At 42.1% G+C, this 24,087-nt stretch overlaps 1 protein-coding gene across 6 annotated transcripts in view; it reads left to right on the plus strand.

Moving 5' to 3' along the window:
- Window positions 1-17,696, plus strand: part of mapk10 (mitogen-activated protein kinase 10) — a 46,220-nt gene extending 28,524 nt beyond the window's left edge. The window contains exons 8-13 of one of the 6 annotated variants that reach the window (XM_056291171.1): window positions 2,165-2,347; window positions 6,676-6,800; window positions 8,881-8,907; window positions 11,119-11,182; window positions 12,195-12,272; window positions 17,554-17,696. In XM_056291171.1, coding sequence (XP_056147146.1) covers window positions 2,165-2,347; window positions 6,676-6,800; window positions 8,881-8,907; window positions 11,119-11,182; window positions 12,195-12,272; window positions 17,554-17,696 — 620 coding nt within the window. Of the gene's footprint in view, window positions 1-573; window positions 646-2,164; window positions 2,348-6,675; window positions 6,801-8,880; window positions 8,908-11,118; window positions 11,183-12,194; window positions 12,282-17,553 lie in introns of all 6 variants that reach the window. The other 5 variants (XM_056291167.1, XM_056291168.1, XM_056291169.1 and 2 more) reach the window with 5 other exon arrangements.
- The last annotated feature ends 6,391 nt before the right edge of the window (window positions 17,697-24,087 follow it).

The raw sequence follows: 24,087 nt of genomic DNA on the forward strand, positions 1-24,087 counted from the left end.
ACATTTGACATTTTTGACCTGAAATTTGTGATATTGGGCTATACAAGTAAAATTGACTTGACTTGACAGTGAGGAGTTTCACCAGGGGGACTTAGTGCGTGGGAGGATCACACTATTCCCGCCAGTTCCCCCTCCCCTCCCCTCCCGAACAGGTGCCCCGACTGACCAGAGGGGGCGCTAGTGCAGCGACAAGGACACATACCCACATCCGGCTTCCCACCCACGACACAGCCAATTGTGTCTGTAGGGATGCCCGATCAAGCTGGAGATTCGAACCGGTGATCCCTGTGTTCGTAGGCAATGGAATAGACCACTACGCTACCCAGACGCCTCACTGTCAATAGTTCTAACTATTCCCATATGCAACAAACTGCCAATATACCAATTTATTAGTCAAAACACTTGCACCTTTATTTGCTTTTTCATAATTTGGACCAGTATTAGCTAACCATCTGCAGTAAACATTCCTTAATAGGAAGAGTATGGAAGGCAGGCATGCACAGGATGTTGATGGATGATTATTATTGGTATTTATGTGTGTGTGTCTGTGTCTGTGCATGTGTGTGGGTCCAGTGGACATGTGGTCAGTGGGCTGTATCTTTGGAGAGGTGATAAGAGGGGCAGTGCTGTTCCCTGGGACGGATCGTATCCTTCTATCCACCCACTTCTTTTTGACATACAGGACACTGCTGTGCCTGTTGGACAAACACTGTGACGGTGTAAGGGCTCTGAACGCCTCTACTCATTTTTATACCGACTCAGCTTAATTTCAGAGGGCACCCACCGCACATCTTTAAAATGTACACAATCATAGATTGCTACTCTGTTTCAAGCGTTAAATAAACAGTTGAATGTAAAGGATTTTGGTGTAGACAACTTGAGAAAATATTTGATGGATGACTGTCTTCTGTAGGCGAATCTACAGCTTGGATGAGAAAGATAAAAAAAAGAATAAAAAGAAAAATCTGTTGCTTCTCTGTGGAGATGGACAAAGTGCAACGCAGACAAAAAGGATGTGGAAGTGTGTGGCGTTCCAGCAGGATGAGGTAATAGGGTTTTCTGGTGGCCCTGGCAGCCAACGGTGTCAATTGGCACTTGTCTGTGAGAACATAAGGGGTGAGAGAGAGGGGAGAATTTGGGGTGTGTGGTGGGGGCGAGAGAATGTCATTTGTGTGTTGCAGAGAGGGGACATGCAAATGTCCTCATATACACAAAAAGGCACACATTCTCCTTTTCTCTCTACCGCCCCCCCCCCCCACTTCTCTCTTGACACACACACACACACAAATATCATGATGTAAGTCTATATAAAACAGCCAGATTTGTGTGTGTTCATCAGTGTGTTCATCAGCAGATTTTCTCTTTCGTGACCCAATTCTCAAAAGCTTACCGAGTGCTTGGATGAGCTTCTGAACTCACCCAAGCCCTGGGGTTTGGACCCAGGAAGTATTTCAGACATATATCTGCTAACAAAGCACAAAAAGGACTTGCATCTTATTGAACTTGGCCCAAGAGAGCACTTTAAAACCGTTGCACTTCCAAGAAGCCGGATAAATCCTTCCCACTGAACTGTTTGGCAGAGTTCTGCACAGCATAGCATTTGAGAGAGACTAGCTACTGCCTTTACAACAAAGAAGAAAATTGTGAGAGTGTTGGCAAGAGAAGTAGGGGGATCATGTAATAAAAAACAAAAGCTTTTGTTTTTTTATTTGCTTTTTATAGTGTCTTACTTAAGCAGGGGAGTTGCCATTGCAGAGGAGGACTGAGGTTCATTTTATAACTTTTACATTGCAGCCTCTGATCTGGAATGAAACAGATGTCTAGGTTGTTGGGATTATAAAAAAAGACAGCTTTTGAGGGTAATGCCAAGCACCAACATACAGTATTATCTCATACAACATTCAAAATTGATGAGGACATGCGGTAGTTTATTCTGTTGCAGTATTTCTCAACTTTCACTTATTATCGATCAGACTTTCCATCTCAAGTGTCAGTATCATCCACTTGACTTTCAGTGAAAAAACACTTGCGTAGACGCGAACACAAATAGTTCCCTCTGTTCATTTACGGTAACTTCTGTGTGCGTATCAGTGATACCCAGGACCCTGACTCAGACAGGATGCAACGGCTGTGTTGTTTTCCTTGACCTTGACTCCTGCATCAGACATTGACCAGTGGAACAAAGTGATTGAGCAACTGGGCACACCGTCGCCAGAGTTTATGAAGAAACTGCAGCCGACAGTGAGGAACTACGTGGAGAACAGGCCAAAGTATGCCGGCCTCACTTTCCCCAAGCTCTTCCCCGACTGCCTTTTCCCTGCTGACTCCGAGCACAACAAACTTAAAGGTAAGAACCTGCAGCTCAGTGTCATGATTGAGAGTCATGATAAAGCTACTAACGGCGCCTTGATTTACTTTGCACAACATCCCACATTAAAAGGCCAGTTTGTGATTTATTTGACCACGTGAAAATGAAGTATGTTTGTGTCTCAATGCATGCTCAATAATCCGAGAAAACCAAAGAAGGTTGAGTTCCCAAATCCTCTGTGAATAGTACACATGGCCATTGTAACTAGTTAATGTCATGGCCATATTTGCATATGACACCAATTGTTGGTTTCGCTCATTGCTGTACTGTTCATCAGGGCGGGGATACCTGCAGTCAGTTTAGACTTAAGAGGTCACTGAGATGAGTGATGAAACGTATCTGTCAATAAACATTGTATCCAGATGAACTGATTCAGCCTTCTTTGAAGTATATTTATGTACATAACTGAAGAGTTTCAGTTATAGACGAAAAATTTTACGTGTTTTTCAGCCGAGCCATGTTTGAAAATATGGGCCTGTTTTCCTCCAGTGTTTATGTTACATGTCCACAGCAGTCACAGAAACTTGACTTTTCCCCAGAGCATTTCATTTATTAATATTAGAAGGGATGAAAAGAATTTTTCCTCAGATATTACCAAAACTGTAAATACCACAATTCTAAAAGTGAATTGCCTACCGTAGCTTTAATGTACAACGTCTCAAATGGTTGATGTCAGGGTAAATATGTTGGTCTCGACAGTTTAGTCCAATAAGTGCTGATAGGAAAAGTTCAGTTTGGATAAAAAAGGGAAAAAGGCACTAGGTACAACATTCCAAACTGTATTAATAAGATGGTTATTAAAGATCCAGTCTAATGAAAATCGTGTTTTCCAATCTTGTATTTTTTAACATAAGGTTTGTTAATGTGAAGTTACCCACACAATCAGAACTGCCGTTGTTATGAAAATATGGCCTGTTGAGAAAGTCTCCTTCTGGTTGTCAACACAATTAAACCATTTTGGAAAATGAATCTGCTGCTGGTAATAAATTACACCATTTAATAACCTGATTTGACTGGACAGTCAAGGAATTGTCATCGTCAGTCTGTTTTTGAATAGTTGCCTAACAACATCATGCCAGTTAATGCGCTAACTAGCAATCAATAAAGACTATTATGAACTCAGCCCCCCCCCAACAACTGGTTATGCTTAGAGAAGCTTCACTAAAACAGTTATATCAAATCAAATGATATTTCTAAAGCTGAAAAAATGGCACTCCCTAACCTTGATATGATATAACTTGACCACAGTGACACACGTCTGACTGAATTAAAACCCTTGCACTGGATCTTTAATGTGTTTAATCTGGCTGATGTAAGTGTGACGCAGGAGCTTATAAGTGCTTTATTACTTATTCATAAATCACGATTTAACAGCTGCCCATTATCAAGCACTGATAAATACTATTACAATCTGATATTACCTGTGGCGTGTTTGTATACTTAAATATATGGGGATGAGATTAGATGATGAGGTGAATATTATCTATCTCTGCAGACATTGTATGAGATCACAGACAAACATTTTCAAGTATAAAAACTGTACAAACTACACATACTTTAACATAACACTTCTAAATAACCAGTCAGTTCAATAAAGAGTAGTCTCGCTTTAGTTTTTAATTTCTCATGCTGGACTGTAAATACTGTAATTTTCTAATTTTTAGATTTTTTTTAGTTTTAACTTAATCTGTTATTTTATTATTATTATTGTTATTATTTTTAGCTTTCTTGGGTTGAACTGATGGCTAAGCATTTCATTGCCAGTAATGCCTGCCACACTGTATTGTTGTGCATTTGACAAATAAAACAACTTGAACTTGAACTAGTAGAGAAGATTAAAAAAAAGATTGAAAAAAATCATATAATCGGTCCGCGGTGGTGTAGCGGTCTAAGCATCGGCTCTGTGTCGATGCAGTTGCCCACTGGGGACTGGGGTTCGCGCCCCGGTCTCGTCAGATCCCACTATGGCCGGACTCGATGAAGCAGCGATCATTGGCAACGCTGTCTTCGGGAGGGGGGCGGAGTCGGCTTGTGTTCGTCACGTGAATGCGTCTCTGTGTGTGTCGGGGAAACAGTGGTTCGGCTTGGAGTCGCCTTGTCACGAAAGTGGCGAGGCGGTCTCCTTCGAGACTGCCGGCCGGAGAGATGCAGTTGGCGAACGCATACAGTGCGAGGGTGGGTGTTTGAATTAAAATAGGGATCGATTGGCCACTAAATTGGGAGAAAAAAGGGAAAAATCAGAAATAAATTTATAAAAATAAATAAATAAATAAAAAAATCATATAAAACAGAAAAAATACAAAATGCATAAACACAGCACGGTACAGCGCAATGCAAAGCCTCTTATTACATGTGTTGATTTCTCAGGATTCACTTTTGCATCCCTGCTTGCACCCTGCAATATTAGCAGCAGCCAGGGAAATGCAGCCAATGAGAAAGACAAATAGACAGACAGAATGAATGAGGGAGAGGGGTGGTGGTGGTGGGGGAAGCATAATAAATGGACAGAAAATGTGGTAGAATTCCACCATTATTGGTTTTCCGGCATTGGTTTGCCATGCTGCTGTTTTCTACTCTCATAAGTAAAAGACAGGCCAAAGAGAAAGTGGAGCCAGTTGGGTCTTCGGTTATATTGTAATGTGGGGGTGGGAGGTAGAGAATTAGATAAATAACTCAGGGAGATGTTGAATGAGGGAGATTAGGATAGTGTGGCACAGAGGTGGATAGCTGACATCCTGGAAGATTCCTGTCCCTGTGTGTTACCATGTTGATGCTGCGGCATCATACTGAGGATGCGTCCCGCTCAGCTGCTTCTCTCTCAGTGCTTTGCTGCTGAGGAGCTATTTATAGTGTGTGTTAGGACAGCGGGTATGGGATGGGGATGCTCTGTGGGTTAATCGGCTCCCTATTTCATATCAGTTAAAGTGAGGAAGAAGGCAGAGAAGGACTGGCCAGCGATGGTGAATTTCCTTACATTTAGAAGGGATAAGCACACAGGCTAATTTCATTCATAAAGACTATACTTGGAAAGGTTGTGTGGTATTGCAAATACGTGTTAAAATATCACACATCAAATCTAGCCAGGTTAATAGGAACACTTAAGCTCAGCTCTTTCTGCATTTATTAGAGATTGATGTTAACCTCACCGGACAGACTTCATGTTTGTCAGATCAAACCCCCTGTAGTAAAGTGGAGTGTGTATTTGTTCATCCACTCTTCTATACAATGGTAGCTTGCCTTAGTTGTGACTGATATTGTACTGTTGATCTCACTTTGTGTGTATGGCTCTAATTTTTGTACTATATATGGTCGCTCCCTCTCTTTCCCTCTATCTCTCGCTCTCTCATTCTATTTTCTTTGTCTTTCTCTTACTGACTGTCCCCACACCTTCACTTTCTCATGTTGTGTCTCAGAATTATTCAACAATGTCCAGGGCGTCAGGGTAGCGTAGCGGTCTATTCCATTGCCTACCAACACGGGGATTGGCGGATCGAATCCCCGTGTTACCTATGGCTTGGTTGGACGTCCCTACAGACACAATTGGCTGTGTCTGTGGGTGGGAAGTCAGATGTGGGTATGTGTTCTGGTCGCTCATTAGCACCTCCTCTGATCGGTCGGGGCGCCTGATCAGAGGAGAGGGGGAACTGGGGGGGATAGCGTGATCCTCCCACGCGCTGCGTCCCCCTGACGAAACTCCTCACTGTCAGGTGAGAAGAAGCAGCTGGCGACTCCACATCGTTGATGCTAGATCCAACGGCGTGTAGGCATGGAAGTAGCTGTAATTAGCTGTTGCATCGGCTAATAGACAGCGCAGAACCTCGAAGCGCACTGACTTGAAACAAACGATGCGCACTGAAACATTTAGCTAGCTAGCTTACAACTGACCTTAACATTGCCAGATCGTACTGTAACAATAGCTAACGTTAATGCTTGCTAACAATGGAAATTCAAAAAGAGTTTAAACCCTAACCCTAATCCTAACCAACAACCAATCACCTCTACTTCCGTGCCTACACCCCGCTGGATCTAGCATCAACCACTCACCACTCCACATGTATCGGAGGAAGCATGTGGTAGTTGCAGCCCTCCCCGGATCAGCAGAGGGGGTGGAGCAGTGACCAAGACAGCTCAGAAAATATGGTAATTGGCCAAGTACAATTAGGGAGAAAAAGAGGGGAAAACAAACAAAATAAAAAAACCCAAAACAAACAAAATAAAAAAACAAACAAAAGAATTATTCAACAAATTCTACAGAAATATTTTTTTTGCATTGTGATGTCAAAGAGTTGTTTCTTTTCTTGTCACAGCTAGCCAGGCTAGAGACCTGCTGTCCAAGATGTTGATCATCGACCCTGCAAAACGGATATCTGTGGATGAGGCCTTACAGCACCCCTACATCAACGTGTGGTATGATCCTGCAGAGGTGGAGGCGGTAAGTAGGATTCTGGTAGATTCATATTGATTGAAGGTCCCAGCAAATTTCTCTCCCCGTCTTCCTTCGATCAACACTGTTCCCAGGTTCTCAGCATGTATTATGTTACTTGCTGTTTATATCTATGTGACTTGCCGTCACTTTGTTGTTCAACAAGGAAAACAAAAGCAATGACTTGACTTGAGTCATCGCTTGATCAGTTTCATACAAGTGCTACAAGTAAGTTTTAAAGTCTAAAGTACGGGTAGTCCCGGGTTACGGACGCCCGTTCTTATGAACAGACCTCCGTAAAGCCTATTATTTTTGAAAATTTAGTTACACACAATGGTTCGTACTAACGGACGGACGGACAACTTTGCATGATGCGTAAAACATTGCGCGTTTTAGGTGGTTCGTCGGCCCGAGGGAGAATAACGCCACGCCACCGTCGCCATTTTACGTCGGATAGCGTAAACATTGTGTGCGTTGCGTTTTGACTCTTTTCGTGTGTTTACCCTCGTAATCATGGCCTCAAAGCATAAATCTGATGCAAGTGATGGTGATGCATCGAAGAAAAGGAAAACGATCACGATTGAGACGAAAGTGGAAATAATAGTGTTCAGAGAGAGGTGAAACGCTCATATATTTTTTTTCACTTACCCGGTGAGGTGGGGAGGTGAGCCCCGAGCGGGCTCTCGTTTCTGGCGTCAAATGACCAGCATCCGCCGGTCACGTTCCGCTCCGTGACAGTGGGTGGTGGGGAGTTTGAATTGTAAGACATTTTTCCTTAATATTTTTTATACCTATACACACATTCTCTCTCTCAATTATAAATACTGTACTGTACTTACATTTATTATTATTATATGTATGATGTTTTAGGTAAGATATATACTATATACTATACTGTAGCGAATTAGGGGGGCAACCACAGGAACTGCCGCGGCCAGGAAGCGAACCTGATCGCCCGCATCGCAGGAGACATCGCTAACCGTTGACTAAAGGGCCCTTGAGTCGAGCAGTTAGCGATGTCTCCTGCGGGGCGGGCGATACGGGTTCGCGTCTCGGTTCCTGTGGTTCCTGTGGTTGCCCCCCGAATTCGCTACCATACTATATACTAAGACAAACGTTTGACTAGTTGAGGCTAGATGTGAATGGTATAGAACTGTTCCGACAGATTCGATTTATGAACAGACTCAAAAACAGAACTCGTTCGTAACTTGGGGACTACCAGTATACCAGTGTTAAGACTTTTCCCTTTGCTAATAGAAATGTGGAAACTGCCGAATGAGTGCACTTGTGGGTTTTTTTCCTTTCTATTTTTTATTTTTTTTAGTTTGCATCTCATTTTATTTTTCTGTCATGTTTCCCAATTTTCATGGTATTATCACGTAAGCCTCTCCCCATGATTAAATCTTGCATAATTATGTAGGCTTAACAGAATAACCTCAGTATTTCAAGATATACAGCACTTTGTCACACTGTCCTGTTTTAGGAGCTCACTGGTATGACATTGTGAACGCTCATTGTACTGTTTAGCGAAGCGAGAGCCTGACTTGCCTTGTTGATTTGGTGAAGTCTGATTTCCTTGTCAGACCCTCATTAGTATGTGTTGACAGTGAGATTGGGAAAAGCCATCTTCAGCTTGGTTTTTTTTATCTTAAGATGTCACAGTACCACATGCACCTGTAAATAATAAACCGATGGGTCCACGGCAAGCTGATGTAATATCTAGGCTACTGAATGCTCTGTGCAATATATTTCAGATGTACAGTAATCATACACCTGCATTGTAGCAATCAATATTATGGTGAGCAATAGATCATTTTGGATAATTTTTTACTGTGTTTTCATTTGTAGCATGTCTCATCTTTTGTGAATACATGTATTCAATTACGTCCCCAAACATGTCGAACATGAGTTACAAAAAACAAGTTTCGCTCACATGTCTAACTTAGCTGATGATGTTGATGATGCTTTTAATGATCATATTGTTGTTAGTGATGATGTCACATGTATATTATGGCCATCATTGGCATTGCTCCTTCAACGAATTTTCTGCTGTTTTCCCCCTCTCTAATGTCATTTCATGCTGATGAAGGCCAGAGATCTCGTCCAAATATCCATGGTAAATAACAATCGCCCTACATCAAAGACATGAATTATACTATGGGCCCAAAAAGAACTGTAAAATCTAAAATACAGAGACTGGTTACATACTGTATAGGTTGATATAATACAATATATCAAGTTATAGAGAATAGACCAGAACCTATGTTGGTAGTATAACTGAAGAATACACCACTGAAATGTAAAATATTCACTATGCTTTTAGGTAACAGAAATACAGCTGTTTATGTGCATGTGCAGGTCCTGGGTTCGAACTCCGGGGTTGTCCAACCTTGGGGATCATCCCAGGTCATCCTCTGTGTGGAGTTTGCATGTTTTCCCCGTGTCTGCGTGGGTTTCCTTCGGGTGCTCCGGTTTCCTCCCACAGTCCCAAGACATGTATAGATCAGGTGAATTTGCCATACTAAATTGTCCCTAGGCGTGAATTTGTGTGTGTGTGTGTGTGTGTGTGTGTGTGTGTGTGTGTGTGTGTGTGTGTGTGTGTGTGTGTGTGTGTGTGTGTGTGTGTGTACCCTCTGAAGGACTGGTGGCCTGTCCAGGGTGTCTCCGTGCCTGCTGCCCAATAACTGCTGGGTTAGACTCCAGCGTCCCGCGGCCCCAATTGGGATAAGCGGCTTGGATAATGGATGGATAGATGTGCATGTGCTCAGACCCAGTCTATATTGTTAGTTCAGACATATAAATCAGATTAATGTTTTTACTCCTAATTGAATTAAAGCAGCTGGGAAGCAGTATGGTACCCTACGCTTGTGTGGGATAAAAGCATTCACTTCCATCACATTGTTTTAATCATCGCCTATCTCATTTTGCAGTGGCTGGGAGTGTCAGTGCAAATGATGCGTTAATAAAATCGCTTTCTGTCAGCAACTTGGGGGGGCTTTGTTAAAACAAGCCAAGACTGTGCATAAAAAGCTTGCAGTAGCACCGGGTGAATGTGTATTCAGTGGTGACCAGCCGCCCTCTTCTCTCATAAGGTCACATTGATGCAGTACAGGGGCGGTCTCATCACCTGAAGTGACAAAGATGGAGGGAGATGTTGTCAGAGTCTGAGGCAGGGTCGAGACTGAACAGGCGATAAAAAGATAAAAAGCTTCCAGACAGCATATTGTTGTCCTGCTGTAGATGAGTGACAACCCTGTGGGGCAACTACAATGACAAATGAAAATAGGCAGTAGCCAGATGGCCCACCAGGGGTTTTCCTTCAGCCCTCCAATCAAATATTTATCCTTGGTGGCCTTTTTTTTAATCATTTAAAACCTTTTTTGTGTTTTTTTTTTCATTATGCGGCATACAAGTGTATAAGGATAAAAAACTCAAATATATAATATATGACTGCTGGGATAGGCTCCAGCATCCCCGTGACCCTGAGAGCAGGATAAGCGGTTTGGATAATGGATGGATGGATGTATAGTGTATATAAATATATATTATTACATAAATTATTATATTTTATTATTATATTATATAAATATATAATGTATAAATATATGTATAGTGTAAGCTACAGTAGCCCTTTTTTAGTAAATGGGGAGATAGGGTATATCAAGTGTTAACTTAATTCACTCTCACTCACTTTAAATATTTTCTATTTTCATTCCAAATCCACCTGTACCGACACGCATCTATTGTTAGTTTCCATATCATACTCCCGTCTACCCCAACACGTCTTTGTTTTCATTGGGGGATATTGTAAAAATCATCTCATGTATTAATTACCATCTTTCTGTTCAGTTACAGCAAAGTTACAGTTCCCATTGCCCTTTGTTGTAAAGGACATAGTAAATGAATGAATATGACATGTCCAAAAAGTTGTATCATTGAAATAGTAACCTGCAAATGTCTTTGTTATCCTCGTGATGTTAGTTTGTGAAAACATCTTAAGTTACAACTGGATCCAGTGCATCGTGAATGCACATTGATACTTATATCAAAGAAGGTTGAATCAGTTCATTTGGATACAATGTTTATTGACAGATACGTTTCATCAACATCAAGACATTGATACTTATAGTTTTATTATTACACATCTGACTTTTTTTCCCTGCTGTTTGTTGGTAGCCAGTCTGTTCATTCAGTTAGTTGTGTCGACTATTTTGAACGTTCTGTTTTGGAGAATGACCAAAGTTCATGATGTAAAATTTGACTCTGCTGTATATTGACGTACCAAGCTTGGTTTAAAATGAGTTTGCCCTGTGTTTCTGCCCTTCAGCCTCCACCCCAGATCTACGACAAGCAGCTGGATGAGAGAGAACACTCTATTGATGAATGGAAAGGTTAGTGCCTTATTCAGACTCCTGACAAAATCTTCAAATAGGATAATGATATGAATAAGATCAAAGAAGGTTGAATCAGTTAATCTGGATACATTGTTTATTGACAGATGTATGTTTCATCACTTATCTAAGTGAAATAGTTGAGTGATGAAATGTATCTGTCAATAAACATTGTATCCACATGAACTGATTGAACATGCTTTGATTTTCTTACTTGTATTATTGAACTTATGTAAAGACAATACGAATAAGAATGCATCAAAACAAGTCAAAATTAACTGACAAGTGGGGCGTCCGGGTAGCATAGCGGTTTATTCTGTTACCTACCAGCATGGGGATCGCTGGTTCGAATCCCCGTTTTACCTCCGGCTTGGTCGGGTGTCCCTACAGACACAATTGGCAGTGTCTGCGGGTGGGAAGCCGGATGTGGAAATGTGTCCTGGTCGCTGCAGTAGTGCCTCCTCTGGTTGGTCGGGGCATCTGTTCGGGAGGGGGGGGACTTCACCGACGCGTTACATCCCCCTGGTGAAACTCCTCACTGTCAGGTGAAAGAAGCGGCTGGCGACTCCGTATGTATCAGAAGAGGCATGTGGTAGTCTGCAGTCCTCCCTGGATCAGCAGAGGGGGTGGATCAGTGACTGGGATGGTTCGGAAGAGTGGGGTAATTGGCTGGATGCAACTGGGGAGAAAAAGGGGGGGGGGTTAACCAACAAGTAATAAAATGTGTATATCAATTGTTGCAAAATGCATCATCTTTCAATATTCTTGGCATTCTGGCACATCGTTAAATCCTTTCTTTAAATGTTTGAAATGCTATGGTATATCCTTAGCTTGGCCAATAATTCAGTGTTTGGTGATTGCACTTCTAGTCAAGCCTTTCCAATTAGTTAACCAAAAGCTGTTCTTTGATAAGTAAAAAGTAAGCACAGTCTGAGAAGACAAGAATCTCTTTTTGTCCTTTTCCACTTGATCCTCTGAATTACTTTTACTTTTCTAATGTGCTCCTCGACAGAACTAATCTATAAAGAGGTGATGAACTTTGAGGAGAGAACGAAGAATGGCGTTGTGAAGGGACAGCCTTCACCTTCAGGTACTCTCAGTGCATAACCCTAATCGCTCTGTAAGTGAATTTACTATAACCTTAATGGAGTTACCCTTGTACACTGAAAAATCCATTGTGCCATTGACCATGTGTCTCTGTCTCCCCCATCTTGTTAAAAAAACAAAAAACAAAAAAACCCATATATATATATATATATATATATATATATATATATATATATATATATATATATATATTAGTGTTATTTTGTGTAGTCTGTTATATTTTATGAATGTGTACAGGTGAATGGCATATTTTAACTAAAAAATGAATGCCAACTTTGCCTGTCAGTATTTTATACTCACTATTACATTTTATGTGTAATATTTTTACTGTGTATGCACATATGTTCATATGTACTATGTATGTATGTATGTTTGTATGTATGTATGTATATGGACATATCGTGCGCTAAGGTTGGGGTCCTTTTTTTGGCCAATGTTCCCATGTGGAAATGTTCAACCCTCATCTGCATGTGACCTCAAAAGTGGACTGTGTTCTTTGCGGTTTCATTTTTAAGGTTCAGTGTGTTCTTGTCAACCAGTTAGCGTAATTCTATAGTTTACCACAGAATGGCAGTATAGAGCCATAATGCCATTGGTAACACAGGCCTACACTTTGCCATTTACAGAGGAAAAAAATAATCTGACTGGCTTGTTTCATCTATTTTTATCATGCAAAAAAACAAAAAACAAAAACAAAAAAACAAAGACAAAAACAACTCAAGCAGTTAAAGGTAATATAAACAATAAGAACCAGATGAACAGTGTTGCTTTACTCTGCTTCTGTGCAGGTCGAAATGATCAGCAGCAAAGATCAGACTAAGTTCTGGATAGTCACTAAACTGCTCTGAATTAAATCTACAATGCAAAAGGTCTTACGTAAAATCCTTTGTCTGGCACTCAGGTGGTACAGCATGCTACTACGGTAGTGTCCCAAAACTTAAGTTCCTACAAATCCTAGTGTTGCCTCTAACTTTGCGTCATAGGGAGGTCAGTGGTTCCTGGGCAGGAAGTTGGCAGGGATAATGTATCGCACCATTGCCGCTAGCGACTCCTATAGGTGGGCCGGCACCAGTACAGCTGCAGGTGCCAGTACAGCTGCAGGTGGATCCTGGGGAAATAGCATGAACGGCGGCACGTGATAGGGCAATCGGCGACTCCGCATCTATCAGAGGACTAAGTGGAAGTCTGTGAAAGTCTATACAATTCTTCCTGCCCACCGTAGTGGTCGTGCAATGGGGTGAGCTAATGACAACAGGGAATTGGACATGTCAAATTGGGATGAAAAATGATGAGTCAGAATATCTGTTTTTCTCTCTCGCTCCTTTACTCCCCTTTCCTCTTTTATGACATTCCTCCATCTCTCATCTGTTTCCCTATTTTCTCTGTCTCCCTCTACACCCCCTTCTCTCCACATGACCCTTTCCTTCGTTCAGTCTCTTTTTTTCCATTTTTCCACTAAAATAAGGGGTGAGCGTCCTTTGTTGGTGCAGCAGTTCATGGTATTAAGCTTGGCTTGTATATTTTATAGGTTTCCGCACAAGATATGGTATAGTTTGATGCTACACTAAAGCTTTACTGTACTGAGTTCGTTCGTTCGTTCGTTCGTTCATTCATTCATTCATTCATTCATTCATTCATTCATTCATTCATTCATTCATCCGTTCATTCGTTCATTCGTTCATTCATTCATTATCCAAACCGCTTATCCTTCCTCAAGGTCACAGGGATGCTGGAGCCTATCCCAGCAGTCATTTGGCGGCAGGCGGGGAGACACTCTGGACAGGCCGCCAGACCATCACAGGGCAGACATGCACGCACACACATATTCACACCTAGGGACAATTTACTACGGCCAGTTCACCTGTCCTACATGTCTTTGAACATGTCCTGGGTTCGAGCCCCGGTGTAGTCCAACCTTGGATGTTGTCCCAGGTCATTCTCTGTGTGGAGTTTGCATGTTATCCCCATGTCTGCGTGGGATTCCTGCGGGTGCTCCAGTTTCCCCCCACAGTCCGAAGACATGTACTGAGTTATAGTTCTCGAATTGAATAAAATCCTCTTTTCACTAGATTTGCCACAGAATGGCTGTTTTGATCCGGGCCCATGAAGTAACACCTCACAAAAGGGGAACAAAATGGAGTGACAAAGCCTGGAAAGATATTAGGAGATACCACACTTGTGTTTATTTTATCTAAGATTTAGAGCTCCTACTTCAGGAAAAGTCCCTTAGTGTATAGTTGAGCACTATTCTGCAGCTGTTGAGTAAACCTGAAAATGTCGTGACTACTGGAACTGATACCAACCATAAATCTCACTTTGCCTGCTGTTTGTTTATGGTCAGCTGAAATAGCTACCAGTGTCCTTTAAGCAATCTCCACCCACAGTGGCAAGATGCGTAAACAGGAGATTTATGGTCTGCCTGCACCATCGTACATGTCCTTTGCACAAATCAGTGGAGCGTTGGTATGCTGTGGACCGAAAATGGCTGTTCTGGCTATCCCCTTACCCCATGCCTGCTTTTCCTATTGAGTGACTCAGAAAGAGATTTGTAGCTGATAAATGATGTAGTGATATGTAACTCTGCAGCGCTGCAGAAAATGTATAATGAGTTTTGTGTGAAAGTGCAAAAGTTATTATCCACTATAAAGATATAGATCATAGCACCTTTTTCCATTCCAGCTATTATTGGACAGCGTGGCTAGGAACCATTAAAATGTTAAAGCATGTTTATAGAAGGAATGACAAATTGTAGGGGCGTTACATGGGTAGAAATTTAGTTAGATTGTCCGTGCCAAGAGAAAATTAACTGATCCCTATAGCCTCCCTATTATCCATCACTGTAATAAATGGTTTGTATGCAAGCTTAAGTTAGTTTCTTAGTTTGATTATTTACTGGAGACTTTAAGAATGAAAACAGCACAGTTGGTCAGTTGCAGATCATTGCCTGGGAGGAATTACCTTTGGATAAGAAAAATTACATTATACGGTATACCTGTGGTATCTTTTTTTTTTTTGGTCATTTTTGTTTTCAGTTTCCAGTTCCTTCCCTTGAAAGAAAAGATCCCTCACCCTTGTTTGCACTTTACTGCTGTGTAATGGGCAGATGAATCGGCACGGCACGGCATTGGCAGCACGGTGGCCCAGTGGTTAGCGCTATCGCCTCACAGCAAGAAGGTCCTGGGTTTGAACCCCGGGGTTGTCCAACCTTGGGAGTCATCTCAGGTTTTCCTCTCTGTAGAGTTTGTATGTTCTCCCCGTGTCTGCGGTGGGTTTTCTCTGGGTGCTCTGGTTTCCCCCCACCATCAAAAAGACATGCATAATAGGGTTAGTACTCCTGTCTGTGCCCCTGACCAACGCATGGCATGACATACTGGAGTTGGTCCCCGGGTGCTGCACGGCGGCTGCCCACTGATCCTACTTACACAGCTAGGATGGGTTAAATGCAGAGTAGAATTTCCCCATGGGGATTAATAAAGTATATCATAATCAAAATCAAAAAATCAACAAAAAATTCCTAACAAACTGTGTCTGCATCGACTCCTGAATTCGTCTCAGAGAGCAGAAACAATTTACTCAAGTTCTAATGGAAAAAAAAAAACGAAAACATGCCAACTGCTGAAAAGAAAAGGAAGGAAGTGTGCAAGAGTCAAATTGAGAGGAGAGGAGATTGAACTGGCCCTTCCATCTCTAACAAGGTATTACAGTTCACCTTTGCATATCATTACAGCGAAATGAAATAACAGAAGTCAAATTTATCAAAAAGAAGGTCATCCCACGCAGTGCGTAGGCCCTGTCATGAAATATCAATTACTTTGACATATTGGCAACTGAATAGGCTTAATAAGTAGTCTTGTCAGGAATCTGAGAAAGATAATAGCTCATGGACTCGACTTGAGCGGCACTCATTCCTGCACAATGGAAGAAATTATCAATAATGGTTCCCATTTGAGAGATGACAGATGCACAATACAATTTGCAGTGCACGACCGTATTACTCAGTATGCCTTGTGTAATGCACAGTCACAACGTTCCCTCTTCATAGTCTGCTGTATTGCACCTCAGTCCCTGAATATGTTGGGGTCTATTTTAAAATGAATGGGTAATAGGTGGCTATTTGGCCAGTGCCTGTGAATGGCTGGTTATTCAGATAATTTGACCTGCCAACTTTGCCTCGGAATAACGAGTACACAACAAAATCAAATAAATGTGACTAGATAGTAAATAAATCAGCTGAGTGCATCAAATACAAGCCAACGAAACGAGCCCAGCAAGTCCATCAAACTCAGATGATAAATCAGCTTATCGGACCCTAACCTTAGCAGCCCCGTATCATTACACATTGTGATTGTGGTATGATATGATTGTTGATTTTCTTTGTCAAATTAGAATAGCATATTCAGTCATGTAAAATTTTTATTGGGTGTCCGGGTAGCGTAGTGGTCTATTTTGTTACCTACCAACACGGGGGTCTTTGGTTCGAATCCCCGTATTACCTCCGGCTTGGTCGGGCGTCCCTACAGACACAATTGGCCGTGTCTGTGGGTGGGAAGCCGGATGTGGGTATGTGTCCTGGTCGCTGTACTAGCGCCTCCTCTGGTCGGTCGGGACACCTGTTCAGGGGGGAGGTGGAACTGGGGGAAATAGCGTGATCCTCCCACGCGCTTTGTCCCCCTGGCGAAACTCCTCGCTGTCAGGTGAAAAGAAAGGGCTGGTGACTCCACATGTAATTGGAAGAGGCATGTGGTAGTCTGCAGCCCTCCCTGGATTTGCAGAGGGGGTGGACCAGCGACTGGGATGACTCGGGTAATTGGCTGGATACAATTGGAGAGAAAAAGGGGAAACCCCCCCCCCCAAATTTTTTTTTATTTAGACTGTGTTCTATAGTTGCTCTTGCAACAGTGTATGACCACGGATGTGTAACCTCGCTAGCCCTTGGCTAACAGGTCGGACCCTTTAGTTGACTGGTTAGCACAGTTGCCCGTGGTGTGGGGAACCCAGGTTTGATTCCCGCCTGTCTCCTGAATTCCTGATACATTTGGTGGCAGCAGTCGGATTCAAACCCACGCCCCTCGAAGAGACTGGAACCTCAATCCAGTCAACTAAAAGGTCCGGCCCGTTAGCCAAGGGCTAGCGAGTCTACACATCTGTGGCCGTACACTGTTCCACTGTTAATGACTGCTTGTTCTGGTTGTTTCTCTGCTCCTGTGTGATGGAGGACTCTTTTACGTTGTAACCCCCTGCTGCTGTTGATTCCCTTAGCGCAGGTGCAGCCGTGAACAGCAGCGAGAGCCTCCCTCCCTCCTCCTCCGTCAACGACATCTCCTCCATGTCCACTGACCAGACCCTGGCCTCAGACACTGACAGCAGCCTGGAGACCTCCGCAGGACCCCTGGGGTGTTGCAGGTGACTAGCCGCCTGCCTGCGTAACCCCATGTTCTTCCGAAGGTGAAGAACCCCTTATGAAACCACTGAACCCCACCAAAATGACCAACTGAAGTGATTAAAAAAAAGATCAAAATGAATATATTAAGAACAAAAAAATGTGAGTCAAGGAAATTAAAACAATTCACAAATTTGAAATGATGAAGCCTGCACATTTTCATTAAGAAAAAAACAAAACAAAACAAAACAAAAAAAATTGTATGTAAGCAGAATTTAATGGGCTGAGACACATGATTAAGAAATTCTTGCTGCTTTGCTTATATTTCTCCACCTCTCTTGTATATGGCATCCAAAAACACGACCAAATGCTTATACTGGCATTACTGTAAAGTGTATATTAACTGGCTGCTAGTCTTCTAATACTTTACACAAGCATCTATGCTTCAATCTCTGTGGCAAGATAGGCTGCCATTTTGTTCATGACTTCTGTACGATATGAACCTCCATTCACTTTCTCCTCCACTCCCATCCACACCCTCAGTGATGACATTACCATATTTGAACCTCTAGGCGTGGTCTCAGAGACCCTCTCCCTCATCCCTACCTAACACACACCCAATGTGAGGTTGCCAGATTTGCGTGTTTGTGTGTGATTATTCTGCAGGGTGTGTGCACTTGCTCTCACCTGGAGCATTGCCCCCCTATCCTTTGTGTAAATAATGTAATTCTGTACAGCTGAAGGGCACGTGGAGTGGGACTGACGGCCAGTACACTGGGAGTTCTCTAACTAGCGCACCTTGCCACATTACCATGTTCCACCTTAGTCCCCCCCCCTCCCCCCCGCCTGTAGCTATAGCCCTGCATGATTAGATGAAACTACTATGCTCACTGTATGCTAAAATAAGTCTGTATAGAGACTTCTGTGAATACACAATGTAAACTTACACAACTCCAAATATTGGAGTTCTGTTTCAAGGATAGTCTGTGTGTGTGTGTGTGTGTGTGTGTGTGTGTGTGTGCGTGTGTGTGTGCATGTGTGTGCGCGTGTGTCTGCTGGGAGTTTTGACCTTCAGTTGGGTGTATGTCAGGGCTGAGCTCAGGACATAGGGTCAGTACACGCAGAAGTGACATTTTCTTTTTACTCTTTTTTTTTTCTCCAGGCTTCGAACACATTACGTTTGAACGTCTGAATTGTGCGTGATGCCGGTTTTACTTCCATCTAGCTGTGTTCGTATGATCTCTTTGCAACCCTCCGACACTCCGCGGTCAGCCGAGCATGCCGTTGTGTACTATCACCCTCTGCAAAACACAGTGGGTTGGTCTGTTTTAGTTCACTGGTGTTACCGGGAGATTGTACCGTAATTGTTGAAATGACCGGATGAGGCCTGGAAGGATCTTAGATGAGGTAGGAGTTATATTGTAGGCATGTGTCGAAGGCTGGATCATGGGTGTTTACCTCATAGCAATGTTTTGTTCTGTTCCTAAGCAAACTCATGTACATTATCTAACTAAATGAATACTCATGCCATATTTTTCTGTTAATACAAAGGGAATTGGATATAAGTATTGCCTATCAGCCAGATATGTTGAATAGATGATTTCTTGTCCGGGAGATTTATTTATTGATTTATTTATTTTGATAGACTGAACCTGAATATGGCAAGTGCCTTTTTAGACTGATGCAGTTTTTCCTCGTAAACAGAATAAATTTAGTTTTTAATCGCTGGTGTTGAAGATTGCGCTATGGATGGAGCCCGTTGTCCGACAGGCCACTGCGGTGGGGAAATGAACCGGGGCGTCATTCGAGATCACACTCTTGTAGCAGTACTGTACCTTGTTTGTCTTTTATGCTGTATCCCCAACCCCCACCCCCCCCCACCACCACCACCGCCACCGCCACCTGGCCAGAGCGATGTACCTGCGCTCACATGCCTTGTCAAGCCATATAGTTAAAAATCAACCTGCAACTGTGGCAAGCTAACGTTTTTAAAAATCGATCAAGGTCTCCTCACCTAATACTGTCTCGTGCACATGCAGAAGTTGCGCCCTAAACCAAGGCCCATTGTCCACCACGGCACCTTTTTAGTTGCATTTCTGATCAACAAGCACTTACAGAAGTATTATAAAAAAACTTTCTTTACATTCAACGAACTTGTGATCACATGAACCACCGTGTAAGATGTACTACTATTCCTAATTATTGAACTGAACAGGTGGTCTATATGTTGTATTGCTTCTTTTTGTTTGTTTGGGTTGTTTTTTTTATGTACCTTGTGTATATCTTATTTACTCAGCGTCCTTACATTTCAATAAAGGAGTGAAAGAATTCACTGTTTTTTTTTCTTGTGCTGCTATATTTCATGTTTTTGTTTGAGGTTTAGTGTGCTGAAGTTCATATGATCATATGCAATCATTCATCGTGTGCTCCGGGGTTTTGTAAGGTGTCATAATATCTCCTATTATAAATACTTGTCATTGCTTTTTAGAGATGACTTTCTAACACCTCGTAAAAACAGTAAGCGATCACTTTCAGTTAAACCTTCTGGTGGATGGACAGAGTTAAACAGCAGCAATGTGTGTGTACAAACAAATCAGTATGTTATGTGCTTGTTAAATAGGTTGGATTATAAATCTCACGAGACGTTTGTGCCACACTGAGACAATCAGGTTGCTGACAAGACAAATAGTCAATACGTAATCAGGTTTATTGAGAGATGGCAGATTTTCCAGATGAACTAACACCATCCTTAAATGGCACATCTATGAATTTAACATGTGTTTGTTCAAAACTGACAAAAAAAATTGTTATTTGTGTAACTTTGACTGTTGAATTTAACCATATTTCGAATTTAATATAGACGGCATGGCTAATTTGTTCAGTGATAAAACGGCATCGCTTTCCGATATGAAAATAAGTCACGTGCACAATGGGAGGTGCACTCGCCCCGCTCTTCAGGACTGCCGAGGTGAACATTTCATTTGCTTTGCTGCCTAATGTATCACCGCTGGTTCACTATGGATGGTCCTGCACATCTGTCTGATCTCCAATCCAGCTGCTGCAGCTCAGTGGTTCTCCACTTGCATGGATTTTGCCTACTGCACCCTGTTGCTGTACATACAATAGATTATAACCCCCCCCCAACACTAGATTAAACTTTGAATAGTCACGTCATTGTTTGCACCTTTTTTTCTAACCTGCGGCTTGCGTATGGTGAAACTTTCAAGGACTTGCTTACACGAAGATAAGAGGGGTATCCCCAGGGGTGTGTGTCTCCAGCAGAAGCTGGCCTTAGCTAGGTTTAGCTAGGTTTAGCTTTGCTCTCTGTCCAGGGTCTGGCCAGGGCAATCTTTACAAACAGGGTGGAACTTTCTCTCTTCTTTGTATGGTTTGAAATGATCAAATGGTTTTATTACTACTGGGTTTGATGTTTGAGTGGACTCCTACACCACAATGTCTCAATTTACTGTTGTAGGTTTTCTACAGGGCATTTTTAATCTCACGCCGACCGAATTCACGTTTAGCTGATAGTGAAGAACTTTCAGTAAGTCCTGTTTAAATGTTCTGGTCATTGAGTAGAAAAGCTGAAACACATTTATTCCCCTATTTTTTTCTTAACTTTTCTTTTTCTGAATGTAAACCTTTTGTCTGGTGATGAGATGTTCCTTCAGACAATTCAGCTGTGCTTAAAGGTGCTCTCTAGGCCTATCAGAATCCAAATACCTGAAGTCTAGATGATTCTTACACAGAGGCAGCCAAGGTGTCAACACTGAATGTAGAAATGTGGACATGTGTGGTTTTCTAATGACACTCATTAATGCTGCTCGGCTCTGTCATCAGTGTCCGTGTGTGTGATTTTGAAGAAACCAGCATTCCTCATATAAATTGTTGAAAAGGGTAACCTGGATTATGTGATCTGGCATCTAGACAGAGGAACTGATTGTATGATACATGTCCTTATATTGTTCTTGCTGTCCAAGAGCCTGACTTTGGTGCAGTGGTTTATAAGGATGGTAAAGGAAAGGATTTTAATGATTCACAATGCTGTGTGTTTTTAGGAAACAGGACATGTGTATATTAATTTTCAGTCATATTCTTTGAATTAAAATTTTTCTAAATCCTCTCTGATTTAAAATATATAGAATCACTCCCCCCCCAAAAAATAACAAAAAACAAAAACACACATTTAGCCATTTTTATGTGTTTCAGCTGCCACTTGCAACTACAGATGGCTGTCTCTGTCAGTCAGCATTAGTAGTATTGTCATTACTCAATAATACGTTTTAATTTATTGCATCTTGAATTTTGCTGTGCCAGCACAAAATCTTGGACACATTTAAGTGCTTGTAATCACCAATTTATTGATTTTCACTCTTTTGATTTACTCCAGATGAAAGTCATACTATAAATGACTAACAATTCAACAATGCAATAACACAAATTATTGCAGTCAAGATGGGGGGCAGGCTGTTTAGAGTCTTAAATGTGAAAAAAACTTAATTGAAGTCTTTAAGTAGATGAAACCCCATAGAGACCATCTAAATCAGGTGGTGTTAATCTTTAATTCTTTTGGTTAAATGTTTTCTGCCTTCTTTCTTTATTTCTGTGCTGTTTAAATGAATCATTCTGTTGACATTGTCAGGTTGAAAAATGTATGTTTCACGCTGATGCTCTCCAGGCTTCAGGCTATAGCGTTCCAAATAAAGTCAAGTAAATCAAATGCAAAAGAAAAAGAAATGGTTCAAAAAAAAATAAAATTACTGAAAGCTGTTACTGTAAACACAACATTTTAAAGGAACTGTGTATGTAAAAAATAGTATATGTATGTGATTGAAAATAAACAAAACCTTTGACCTTGGAAATGAGTGTGTTTTCTTTTTCCAACCTCAAGAATTTACCTTTCGCATGCATTATTGAATGTTCCTTGAGTTATGTTGTTTTTTGCTGACAATTTTTGGCCTCAACCATCAACGTCTTAAACAGTGACATTAAGAATCCACATACATGGGGGGTCCGGGTGGTGGAGCAGTCTATTCCGTTGCCTACCAACATGGGGGATCGCCAGTTCGAATCCCCGTGTTACCTCCGGCTTGGTCGGGCATCCCTACAGACAAAAGTTGGCCGTGTCTGCGGGTGGGAAGCCGGATGTGGGTATGTTTCCTGGTCGCTACACTAGCGCCTCCTCTGGCCACTGGGGATGTCCGTTCGGTGGCGGAGGGGGAAATGAGGGGAATAGCGTGATCCTCCCACGTGCTACATCCCCCTGGCGAAAGTCCTCACTGTCAGGTGAAAAGAAGCGGCTGGCGACTCCACATGTATCGGAGGAGGCATGTGGTAGTCTGCAGCCCTCTCCGGATCGGCAGAGGGGGTCGAGCAGTGACAAGAACGGCACGCAAGAGTAGAGTGGACGGGTAAAATTGACTTGACAATTGGGCCCCCCCCCCCAAAAAACGGAAAAAAACAAAAAACACATACATGGAAACAATAACTCTGCAGTCCACATCTAGGGTTTCTCCTCTGTTGGCCCGGAGAGCCAATTAAAAAACGGGTAGATGTGAACATGTTTTGAGAAGAATAGGTAAAAGCATCAGAAGAAGACCCTGAGAGCAGGGTCAGTGGTTTGGATAATAGATGGATGGGGTGGATGTTGTAACTGGCATCCATGCTCTTACACTAGTAACCATTGACGATGGGTGACATTATAAATATTATATGATATAAACATTTTGTGTGCAGTTAATTTGGGTTTATCTCGGTCGTTAAAATATTTTTTCCCAGCTTTTAAGAATCCTGTCAATTTAAAATAAGGATAATTCTCCATTTATTGTCTGACTGGTCACCAAACAGATTTCATCAATGCATCGTATCAAGCGCTCACATGCTGCAACCGGGTATCACGATATTTCATGTCATAGTCACGCAATTTAATCTACGAAATCATAAAGGGGGACAGGTGGTCACTGAAATGTTCTTGTCCGGCACCACGAAGTTGTATCCAACGCATTCCTATGGGCGAAGTTTTTCTTGCCCGAGTCCAGTTATCAAGATGCTGGCTCTGGCTGGTCTGGCTTCCCGGGAGAATGCCGGTCACTTACATATATTTGAAAACACAAAAACTACGGCGGTTAAGGTTAGGGTTAGGGTTAGGGTTAGGACCAGCCAGAGCCAGCATCTTGATAACATGACTCGCGCAAGAAAAACTCGGCCCATAGGAATGCGTTGGATACAACTTCGTGGTGCCGGACAAGAACATTTCATAGACTATGACACGAAATTTCGTGATACCGGGTATAACTACTGTATGCCCTATTCCTTTCCAAGTTAAAAAACAAACAAAAAAACCCAAACATTTGAAACCCCCCAAGACAGTATCCAAGGACACTATAAATGTTAACAGCAAAAAGACACTCACATGAAA

The sequence above is a fragment of the Lampris incognitus genome, chromosome 12 (genome assembly GCF_029633865.1).
Source record: "Lampris incognitus isolate fLamInc1 chromosome 12, fLamInc1.hap2, whole genome shotgun sequence".
Classification (NCBI taxonomy): Eukaryota; Metazoa; Chordata; class Actinopteri; order Lampriformes; family Lampridae; genus Lampris; species Lampris incognitus.